This window comes from Agelaius tricolor, unplaced genomic scaffold (genome assembly GCF_023055355.1).
Source record: "Agelaius tricolor isolate 1412-34295 unplaced genomic scaffold, bAgeTri1.0.p SCAF_3, whole genome shotgun sequence".
NCBI lineage: Eukaryota > Metazoa > Chordata > Aves > Passeriformes > Icteridae > Agelaius > Agelaius tricolor.
Window position 1 is genome coordinate 36,720,880 of NW_027269263.1, and position 12,127 is coordinate 36,733,006.

Here is a 12,127-nt window from a genome sequence, read left to right on the forward strand (position 1 = left end):
TTCTCTCTTGCTCATCACAATATCTGCAACACCTCACTACCTACATAGTCAGACACAACGTACGAATCGTACCCTCAGCATCTGTTTGTCTGCACAATCAACTTCTCGTTGCCTAAATTGTAGATACTCCCTATTAGTGGGTCAAAGAGAGCTCTTGCTCTCAGCCTGAATGCCTTGTTATGGACATATGCACTGCAATTTGTGGCTTCAACAAACTGGCCCAAGGGCCAAGGTGGCAGAGCGTGCATGGGGAGGAGGGTCACAGGGGTCACTGGGCACTGTAATTAGTACCAAAGCTCCAAACAGTCATAAATTACTGGACAACACATCAGAAAACTGATATGGGGGTGATAAATGAATCGAACTTTGTCTGGTAACAGCAGAATAGTTATGAAAGAAAACGCAACATGGGAGGTAGTACTAGGAGCCATCAAGAGGAGGAGGGTCACCTGTGTTATGGTCACCATTTCCCCTTGGGAAAACCATGTAAAATTTAGGACACAATATTATAGAAACTGTTAGAGATCTGAATAAGGCACAGAAAAAGTGGAGGAAAATAATGAAGCATCTTTAGCATTGTAAATAAGCAACAAGTGGCAAATGTGTGAGAAACACTCTGCAAGAACACCATCACCTTGGCTACTTGAAAGAATGATAAAGCTTACAGCCATTTTATTGAAAGCAGCATTTTTCCCTTCTTCCAGGATTTATATCTGCTTCTCAACAGCACGTTAGACAAAATGTCAGAAACTAATTGCACATAGGTGTTAAAAATGCTCAACTAAAATATGGCCATTAAATAGGAAAAAATTAAATGTTGAAAGTACATTCCAAAGGGACGTTCTGCTACACACAAAAATATTGACTCTGACTCCTTTATACTTTTAAAACTACATTAACTAGAAGGAAAAAACTCCTCAGTACATTGTTTGTTATCATAGTACATACTCTGATACCCAACATAAGCATCCTACCAGGCAAGATGCACATTACATAGCCAGGTCCTGACTATACAAATTGTCTCTTATCATTTATCACAACCAGAGGGGATCACCCCAACACCATGCCCCACCCTCCCACCCCCAAATTAACAGATAATAGCTTTCTGCATATTTTCTCTACTTCTGTCTCTTATAAAGGAGTATTCTGAAAGCCAGGTAATCATTCATAAATACCTTTGGAAAGGAGTCTATATGCATAAAGAGGAACAAGAGGGTATTTATAAAGTGCTTTTCATTTCCAACTTTGATATGGCTCAACTACACACAACACATGGCAATACAAATGTTAAGTAGACTCAGCTACCGACACACAATATGCAAGGAAATGGTGAACTACTGGAAAGATTTAGCTAAGCACAAGCTGCTGCAATACTTGCAAAGATCCCAGGAATAACTAAGTCAAACACAAACAACAAAATATATGATAGTCATTTCATCTGTACTGCAAAGAGGTGCAGGGTTTCTACCTGTTTTTTCTAACAGACGTCATATACCAGACCTGCAGACTGACAAGTACAAAGAAAGAGTGAGAAATGGAGTAATGATAATCATCATGTGTTCCTATAGTCTGAATTTTAAACTACTTACTAGGTATGACTAAACTGCAGTTGTTCAGTGCCACAAATTAGAGTGTCAACAGACACACTAGAGCTGAAGTTAACACAGATCTACTACTTGCCAGGGAAACAGGCCTTTGTCAAAGAGAGAGGGAAGAGGACTTACTGCAGAACCTCTGCTGTTGTGTTAGAACTGCCTTTCCTTTTACCTTTCATGATGAAGTATTTAACAGGTTTTTATAGGTTTTGTTGGGGGAACATAGGGAACAGACTTTGGAAGTCCCACAACTCTCTCAGAAAGTACTCTGCAGTTCTGATCCTTGCATTTTAAGATGGAAGAAGTCATTTATTCCCCTTGGCTTTCTAGGCCTTTGCATTAGCAGTTTATACCAGGCTGCTCCTTTGCAAGGCTGTGTTTCAACTGTGCTAAACAGAACATTGGTAGGGGCAGACGTTCAATATCCTACTTCTCTCTGAAAAGGACTTTGATAAAGATCTGTTACAGTCATAAAGATGATGCATCATTGTAGGATCATATTTAAAGGAAAATGGACATGTACTAAATGAACTAGCCTATAGTTAAAAAATATTCTAGTCCAGAGAGTTACCATGTTGTTTGCAATAGTGTTAGTATTAATGATTGTACCATGTATACTTAAAGGAATTATCAACATGATTGAGAATACTATACATGTGACATACTATACATTGTGAGAGTGTTTTGTCTTCTCTCCTTACACCTTTGGTATTTGATTTTCAAAGAATTTTATTCCATATTGGCATGGGCAGTTTGCTGAAGGGATGATGGCTTAGCAGGCTCCTGATGCAATCCAAGCCAGCCCATGTCCTGGTCCAGGTGACTGATTAGGACACAATCAATCCTCTCTCCCCCATGTTTGCCTCCCAGTGGTACAGAATATACCTAGCTGCAGTATCTGTGTTCCTGCTGCAGCATTGCTAGCATAAAGAAGGCCAGGACAGGAATGCTCAGTTGTGAACATATTCCTGGATGCTGCATTGGCCCTTATCATGCTGATGAGAACCCTAGACAGGACCTAGGCAAACTGCAGGGGAGGCTCAGGCCAGGGACCATTCCCCAAAAGCAGAATGAACCAGGTCACTCAGTATCAGAGTAAGGAGTTGATGTTAAAAACACAAGCCATGTCTTGTCACTTGACTCTAGGGCCAGAGAAGAGACTTATGTCCATTTTGTTAAGTATAAACATAACCCTTCTGAAAATGTAAACCATAACCTGGAAAGCAGTCACTGATCATACTCATGAGGTGAAGCTCCAAATAGCTTCTGGAAGCTCCTGAAAGTCAAGGTTCCAGGAAGAAAATTGCAGCAGTATTCCAATGTAAAAATAAATACCTGATGTAACTACTTAGGAATTTATAAGACCTGCACCATCAGGGAATTTGAGAAGTCCCCAAGCTTTAAGAACCAAACAGAAAGAGCCTATCTCTCTTCAACCCTCATGTGGATTCTCATTATAATACAATAATATATATTATTTACAATAATTTTATCTGCTATATTCTAGTAATATAGTTGAACTCTTGTTCAGGCCTCTCCTCAAAGAGAACTTGAGTATGCTCTTTTTCCTGATTTTCTTATTGCTTTAAGGACTTAATATATCTTTGAGGTTTAATAACTACTTTCCTGAAAACTTTGGCTGAAATTGTCAAATAGATTAAATGATATAGTTTTATTATTACAGAAGGATTGACATGGAGTCAGCATTACACTGTATTAGTTCCTTAACAAGCCTGGTTAAAGAAAAAAATTCACTATTGACAGATGATGTGATAAATTTTGTTCTGCATAATGATGAAAAGCCAAATTCAAAATGAGTATTTTAATGTCAGAGAATTATTTAGGTTGGACAATACTTTTAAGATCATTAAAGGTCCAACCATTAATCAAGAACTGCCAAGTTCACCACTAAACTTTGTTGCTAAGTGCCACATCTACATGTCATTTTATACCTGCAGTGATGGTGAGGAGTAGTCTCTGGGTGAGTTCAGTCCAGAGAAACAGAATGTCTTTAATGTGAAAGCTATAAACAGATAAATATAGAAATATATACCTTCTGCAGTCATAATCCATAACAATCCACCCTACCTGATTTTTACTTGAGGTACATACGTGCACATACTAAAGCATAAAGGAGGTTAAAACCAGCTGAAAATTACTTCTTCCAAGCAGAGTGACTGATGAACAGTCAATACAAAGCAGAGTAAATTTCAAACAAGGGAAAAAATATATCAGACTTAAAAGTTTACAAAGAATATGTTGTACTTTTACACTGAAAATAGCAATGAAATTCATACTAGAATCAGTATCCATACAAGGATGGTAGAATCAAAATCTGTGCAAGGATCATCTCTGGTACTCAGCACTGGTGAGGCTGTATCTCCTGTTCAGTTTGGGCCCCCCACAAGAAGAACTACAGGTGAGGTGGTGGAGTGTGTCCAGAGAAGGATATGGAAGCTGGTGAAGGATCTGGAGCACAAAAAGGGTGCTGAGGGACAGCCCTATCACTCTCTAAAACTACCTGAAAGAAGGGTGTAGCCAGGTGGGTGTTGAGCTCTTCTCCCAAGTAACAAGCAACAGAATGAGAGGAAATGGCTTTAAGTTGTACCAGAGGAGGTTTTGATGGAACATTAGTAAAATTTCTTCGTGGAAAGCATTGTCAAGCACAGGAACAGACTGCCCAGGGAGGTGTTTGGGTCACCAGGCCGGAAAGTATTTAAAAGATGTGTAGATATGGCACTTGGAAACGTGGTTTAGTGGTGGGCTTGGCAGTGCTGGATGAACAGTTGGACGCAATGATCTTAAAAGTCTTTTCCAACCTAGACAATTTGTTGATCCCTACACTGGTGAGAACCAACTTACTTCAAACAAATGGCATTAAGTATAAACTCCTGGGATTGACAGTCTTCCAAGGAAATGAAGAGACAGTGAAGACAGATGAAGTTGCTCAGGTGGTTCTTTTGGATCTTACTAGAGAAACCATATCATTGATGTCATATGGGCTCTCCTAGACAGATAACCAGTGCTGATTTTTTCATATGCCTTCCTCAAAGAATATGAAGATCAGTAAGAAAGCTTAAAGACCATTCATTAAGCACGGAGCACTGGTGCACAGAAATACCTTGTAGAGATCTAGCCTGGTGACTGAAATCCTTCCTGGTCTTGTGAAGGCAAGAGTGGTACTATGTTAATGGTACAATAACATTGCCCAACCACTCTTTCATTTTCTCTTGATTGAATTTCTGAGAGATGTTGAGAAAACCTGACACAGCTCAACAAAAACCAAATGAAAACATAACATGGATAAGACTGTTGCTATGTCTGCTAGTATATGTTCACAAGAGCCAACACTATTACCAAGAATTCCTTCCAGGAAGCAATAAGGGCAGCAGTGGGTGTTTTATGAAGACTTGGTAATTTAGTCTTTGGCCCTAAAAATTGGAAACTGACAAAACAATAATATTTATTTTTTTAAAAGGAAATCATTCTCCCAGGCTTCCCAGTTCCCATCTATACCACATTTTTTTCACAGTCCTGCATATGGTAAAGGACATGACCATGGTTTATTAAATACGGAATAGATTGTCTCCTATGGCAGTAGCACAAGTCATGGATTTCACTCAGGTCCATTTTAACCTCCTGTTTCCATGGCCATGGACAGAATGGTATTTTTGAATAACATATAAGAAAGTGCCTTGAAAAATTAAAGTAGGCACAACCTTGCAAATACAGTTGGCCTTAGAAAACACTGAGGATTTGGGTGACGTCGGTGGCTCTTTGTGAACTGATACAGAAAAACACAACCTTGCTGTGGAGACTGTCCAGCCATGATAAGTGTGGCTGATAAAAAATTAACACAAGTGGGTATGGTTGATAACTATAAGGACTTTGTCTTTGGCTTGTTAGTTGTCTGTCAGATCCAAGTTCTGCATTGAGACATGCTCCAACTGCACCAGGTGAGGTCCAGTGAAGAGAAAGCCATGAAAAAACACCCTAGAGAAAGGTGGGGGCAGCAGGACTCCTTCTTTTAGCATAAGCCTACAGCTAGATTGGAGTAAGTGTAAGACAAAACTGCGTAAGGAACGGCTTGCAGGAAAGGACATTCTTGAGATTCGTTTATTGGCTCTCTCATCTATTGCTTTTTTAGGCAGCTGTACTGGGATGTAGGAGACTGCATGGCGTGAAAGTTCAGAGATGGAATAATAAGATTCAATAGCATGATTATGCATTTTATGTGTGAGGCACCTTCGATTGTGGAAAAAGTTAAAGCATGTCCTCCATAAAGCTTGGGAGGTTTCTTGTAACACTAGCACAAGTAGGTAGATGAAGAGATGTGACATGCCTAATTGTTTCTTTTATCTTCCTTGTGATAGAGAAAAAGTTCTATTTTAAAGACTTACCAAAAACCAGGTCTTTCATCTGGAGTGTAAAATTCATATGTTCCCTGACCTCACGTGTCACGTGGTAATGAAACAACGTAAATCAGAAATGTTAAAAGTTGAAGTTTGTTAATATTACTGCTGAAGCTCCAGTCTCTTTCCTAGTTAAACTGACAGGTCCATAGTCCAAATATATATATTTACAGATTACAATGACATAAAGACAAAAAAAATTAATGGACATCAATAAGAAACAAATGTAAATGCAAGTTTCAGATAACTATTTGGACATTACAAAAAGAAACCACCAAAAAAAATCCACAACATCACAAAAATTGCTCACATTTTAAATGGGCAAATAGACTTTCTTTGTATTGTACTACCATCTTACTCCTAAGGAAATACTTCAGTAATTTACATTTAGTGGTGAAAATGTAAAAAACATATATTTTGCATTCTCTTATCTATGTTTCCTTCTCACTTTTTTTTAGCTGTCTGGGCTGAATCAGGGACCAAGATTCAGAAATATCTCCTCCCTGGTTGAGGAAGACATCATATACTGATATTTTGAGGTCAATAAACAAAAGAAGAGGGACTCCTACTGGCTTCTGCATTTTTTCCCACAGTTGTCAGCCACTTCAGAAAAACTGGCTGAATTAGATGTAGGCCAGAGATAGCAAGAGTTCATAAGGCAACACAAAGACTTTGGGGGGACTGAGTTAAGGCCAGTCTAATCTCAGGACACAAGAGGTCAGGTGTTTTCTTCAGGTGCCCACTGGCCTGGGAATTATTAAAATTAAAAAATAACTTTCCTCTTTCTCTCTCTCCTCCCATAAAACCCACAGGAGTATCAAAAAGAATCTGAAAACAGAGACATTTCCATATAGCTCATTTTAAAAAGAGAAATCCAACTCATTAACTCAAGACTATGCCAGAGCAAACTGTACACTTGAGATAATCACAGATAAGTCTCATATTGCATTTTTTTCCCATCGTAAAACTATTTTGAAGGCAACTGGAAACCAGTTCACATTAATTTATGTATACTACTGCTATCCAAAAGTCACCCCACAAAAAAACCCTACTCTTTCTCCATCAGATAATAGAGAGGAAGGCAGTCTTGAAGGCAGAAAGTGAAATCCTGACTCCATTGTATTCATTTGCTAAATATGAATTTGCTTCAACAGAGCCAGGATCTCCCTGCAAAAGATTTGGCTATAGTAAGCAGTGGAATGTCTAAGCAGCGGAGTAGAAAAATGAGTTATGGAGAGTTTGGATCCCCACTTTGCACCCGCAAGCCAAGGACCATAGTAACATATGACATGAGACTATTGTCTTGGCTGTGTCTGTAACCATCAGATTTTCAACCCAAAAGATTCACATTATTACCAGTTTCTGCAGGTAACCCTTCTGACAGAGGAATCAAACATTACAGAGATGACGTGCTTCTTTCATTTTACAGACGTCTCCTGAGGACAACTATCACTACCACATCTGGTGATTCTAGAACTACATCAATTGTGTTTTCCTTTAACCTATTACTGGCACAATATTCTGTACTATTAGTGCTCTCCTGACCATCCTGCTTCATGCTCTTGTAAAAGTACCCCTTTAAGTGCAAGGGACTAAGTTAGGGAGAACTGAGGGGGAAAAAAAAGAAAAAATATTAACTTCTTCATTGGAATGAACACAAGAAGCCAGAAATAAGAAAAAGCACATAAACAACAACTGAATCTGTGCAGAACAATGCAGTGATCAAGGGAATTCAATCAGCACTGCTTCTAGCATCAAATTTAGGGCTATAATTCCCACAGTACTTCTAAAGAGTATTTTTAAACCAGCTCTCCATGTGTGCTAATTTGGATGAATGGAAATTCAATAAGTAATGAAATTTTACACAGTTTTGTTTTCTTAACTGCTTGAATTCTAAGAAAAATGCATCTACTGTTTTTTCCATCATCAGCTAAAATGCTGTATGTAAAATTCAGCATTGCCACTTGGTATCTCTTAAAGCTACCTGGAAGTAATTCTAACAGTCAAACCTCAGTATCGGTTGACTCAGTGAAAGACTGTTACAAGTACTTGGCAGAGCTGCATATAGAAAAAAAAATTAAATTACTAATTTTTTTTTCCTGTCATACTTCCTCTTTTACCTGAATGTCATCTTCCTATCTTATTTATCCTAATTTTTTATATTTGCTATAAGATTAATTTTACTACAGCATTATTTACATTGCTTCTCTTGTATTGTTTAAAAGGTGGAATGACTTCACCATTCTGTGATTTTATGAAATGACCTCATACAATTATGTATGAAATATATACAAGATTATACATAACCTAAGAGACAAAAATCTCAAAACTATATTTAGCATACTCACTTGAATAAAGGAGTTCCACAAACAACACATTTGTATATTCCTTGAGCTTTATGGTGTGTGTACTCCCCCTCAAAGGCACTGGGAAAACAACAACACCGCATTTTAAAATTAAATAAAGGAATTCTTTTTTTTTAATTTTTAAAGTCGCTGAGTCTTTAGAAAAATGTTATAGAAAAAGCCCACGATTTCTAAGTTGGCAGCTGTTTTTTATTAAAGGTAGCAAATAAAGCAGGCACAGGAAAAGGGGAATGTCCTCGTTAGTGTGCCTCGGATGTTAGACATCATGCAAAAGGAAGCAAATTGTCCCACAGTTCAAAGGCTGGAACAACAACAAAACCAAAAAGGATAAACCAGAAGTCTTCCCCTATCTGGCAAGTGAAATGTCAACTTTTTGTAAACACAGATTGTTTGGCACGTAGCTCAACCTGCCACACCTCGCTGTGTCCACGTCTGGGCCGCGTGCAGGGCTCGGCGGCTGCAGTGGAGCGAGGTGTGAGGCGCTGCAGAGCCGTGGCGCTGGGTCAGGCCAACGCTGGCTGCCCGGGCGGCACAGACATTGTAGCTGAAAATGAAATAATTGGTCCAGGATTTCAAGCTGTGCGCGCCTTATATTTTCAGTTGAAAAGCAATATTCCAGCTTTAAGGGAATATTTTTCTAAGTTAACAATCTAAAAGGCTAGGAGGTCATTCACCTAATACGAATCAGCTGCGCTAGCCCAACAAAAAGCCTATGTGCTCAGCAGCTTGTTTTTATTATCCTTTCACCCTTTTTATGAGGTCCAATTTTTTTTTATAAACAGGATTTTTGAGAATGACCTAATCTCCGATTGTTTGTGTGCATTAAATCACGTTGTTGGTCCCGTACACAGGAGCACGGAGGGCTGGGGGGAAGGCGAGGCAGGTCTCCCAGCAAAGGCAACCGTCCCCCTGCCCTGCCAGGGCTGTGGCAGGATGGAGAGGGCTGGGGTGGGGAGGGGGACTGTCCCCACCAGCCTCTCTGGCACGTTCAGCCACGAAATTCAGCGCTGTCAGGAAAAGGTTTGCCTATTAACCAGGACCCCACGTGCAGCAGGGAGTCCTTTCAGCTCATGAATGAAAACAAGCAGTTACATCATTAGTACGTTTAGAGCAGAGGTAAAGCCAGGGCCTTGCGCCAAGCTCAGTGGTATAAATTAGACAACAAAAAATGGCTGGGCCTTGGCAAGTTACCTTTGGCTGGAATCAGCTGAGAGAGAGAGAGACTTTATTCACTAAAAACAATCTTGGAAGTCTGTCCTTTTTTTTCCCCTCCAGGACTTAAGGCTGGGTTCCAGCGACTAAAGCCATGTGAGGGCAGTTATTGAAAATTTTTGACATTCCAACCACAAATGAGCCAATAAATACCTTCTCCACATGTGCTTCAAAAAGAAATTGGAGTGGGGTGGAAAAGAACTAAATTATGCTACCTTCTTTCTGCAGCCAAAACGTCTATACTTACAATGGCCACCTTCAAAACTCCAGCCTCCTGGCACAGAGCCATTTCCCTCGTGGTTCTGCTTACTGCGATGTCTTCCAAAAAAAGTGTACCTAAACCACTATTACTTCCACACGTTTTGTAGTAAACTAAAAACAGACTCTAACTATGAGCCTGGTGACTTTATAAGACATGCAGTATTCATTAAAAGAAAAAGTCACACAAGACCCTTGGCCCTGGCCCCCCTGTTGCAGATGCTTGTCTTTGCAGTAGTGTTAATTTGTAGGGGTTAGTAAACAAGTGTAGAAATCCTGGAAGAAGAAGAAAACAACCAACAAAACTTGGTAGGGAAGGTGAGGAAACAGCAGTAAGAGGAGGGGTGGAAAAGAAAGATGCCTGTGTTTTTAGATCTGAGTTTCTTTCATCCTGCCTTACCTTTCAGTCCCCTTCTCCTGAGTGACATGGTACTGCAGGGGTGTCAGCCGCTTCCTCAGCTCTTCCTGGGAAAAGACCACCTTACAGTCCTTTTTATCCCTACATGACCCTGCAAAAGGAGAGGATATGGGAGAAGGAGCCTTTTTAGCTTAAATCCTGAATAATTGCTTTGGCAGACAGCCACAGTATAGCTTCTGCATTCACTTGTCAATGACCAGGCTGGTCCCTAATGCACAAAGAATGGCTCAGCTGAACTGCAGCTGATTATTTATTCAAATATAAGTATAGAAAAGAATTTTTATGGAGAGCCAGGTGATTCCACTGGAGCAGTGACAATGTGCTACAGCCAAAGCCCTTTGGTGTGTCATTACACTAAATTGTTGCGCATACAATTATTCACAAGAAAGTACCGTTTTTTGACCATTAAAAAAAGATCTGCAAAAATCCCAACTACAGCTGAAACATTCTTTACAAGACATCTATATTGGAGACTTATGGTAATGGGCATATGATGTTTAGCCACAACATCTGGCAATTTCAGTACCCTTAAAAGTAGCTGAAAAACAATTCTAACCATCAGAATTACAGTAAAGTTTATTTAATTTCTAGTTGCATCCTCAACCTTTTCCCTGTTAAAAAAGTAGCCTTTTTCTTTTTTCACTGTTGAAGCACTAGAATAGGAGTCCTAAGGAGTAAGTAATTTCTTTATGCATAAAGCTGTACAAGGTTCAACTTGTTGTAAAATTTGTTGCAAAGGAGGGTTGCTGTTGAAATTACCCTCCTCTGAAAATCTAATCTTAACACTTTGCTTAGTTCACACAGAAAATCCAAGGAGTACATAAGGATTACTGTAAAAAATAGACATTTGCATAGTGCAAAAATCCACACTGTGAAAGCAAAAAACAACAATAAAGTTACTTCTGGGAATGAAAATTCCCAAAGTAATAACATAAATTGCAAAATATTCAGGTAACTTTGATAAGCATTGGCAAAAACTAGCTGACAAAATACAGCAGGGAAAAAGCACTCTAATTATGACAGTAATTAAAATATGGTGCAATAAGAAATAAACACTCCCGACCAAAATAGTTTTTGCTAGAAATGTATATACACTCATAAAAAGACCAATTGTGTTCCCAAAGTAGAGGCAACAGAGCTACCCATCTGTATGTCATTTAGTACAGGAGAGGCAATGGCAGGTTTAAATTACATGGTATTGGATTGCAATTTCCTAACATTGGATGCTTTTCTGCTTTTTTACCTTGAGTCATTACTAAGGAGCGTTCATAAAAAGTAGCTTAGAGCACAGATGCTTGCAAATCATTTAAGAAAAGATGTTTCTTTCTTCCTCCCCCTCTTCTTTTCTCAATTTTTTAATGTGTGGGGGTGGGTGAATAGGGGAGAGAGAAAAAGAATAATGCTGTTGGTCACTACCAACTAACCCTAGGAAGTATTTTCAGGAAGAAAAAAGTAAAATTGAAAACATCTGATTGAAGTAAATAGTGCAAACATAAAAAGCTTTACTAGTGAAAGAAAAGTATTGAAAAGCGACTTTATTTCATAGATTAGAAATTACTTTTGATCTAAACATTCTTAAAAACAGATTGTTTTCCACTCTGACCCATCTCATTAGCTGTGCTGCAGAGTCTTCGTTTTAATGGCAAGCTTTGAAAGAGCGCTGCTGTATGCCTTTGTTAGCTTCAATCTTATTTGGGAGAGGGATAAAGATTTCATTCCAGGTCTCTTTGTTTGTCTTTCAAGAACCACTAAAGCAGTATTCACACAAATTTTGCAGGAATGTGCCCTGTGCCATAGCTTACAAACTATTTGGTTTTGGTGCACTTAAAGGTCACCTTCCAAATTAGCAAAATTTTCCTACATCCT

At 39.0% G+C, this 12,127-nt stretch overlaps 1 protein-coding gene across 3 annotated transcripts in view; it reads right to left on the reverse strand.

Annotated features, from left to right (window-relative positions):
- Positions 1-12,127, reverse strand: part of MSRB3 (methionine sulfoxide reductase B3) — an 82,110-nt gene that overhangs the window by 36,379 nt on the left and 33,604 nt on the right. For all 3 annotated transcript variants that reach the window (XM_071423494.1, XM_071423493.1, XM_071423495.1), the window contains exons 3-4: positions 10,244-10,352; positions 8,356-8,433 (exon numbers count right to left, since the gene is read on the reverse strand). In XM_071423494.1, coding sequence (XP_071279595.1) covers positions 8,356-8,433; positions 10,244-10,352 — 187 coding nt within the window. The remainder of the gene's footprint in view (positions 1-8,355; positions 8,434-10,243; positions 10,353-12,127) is intronic.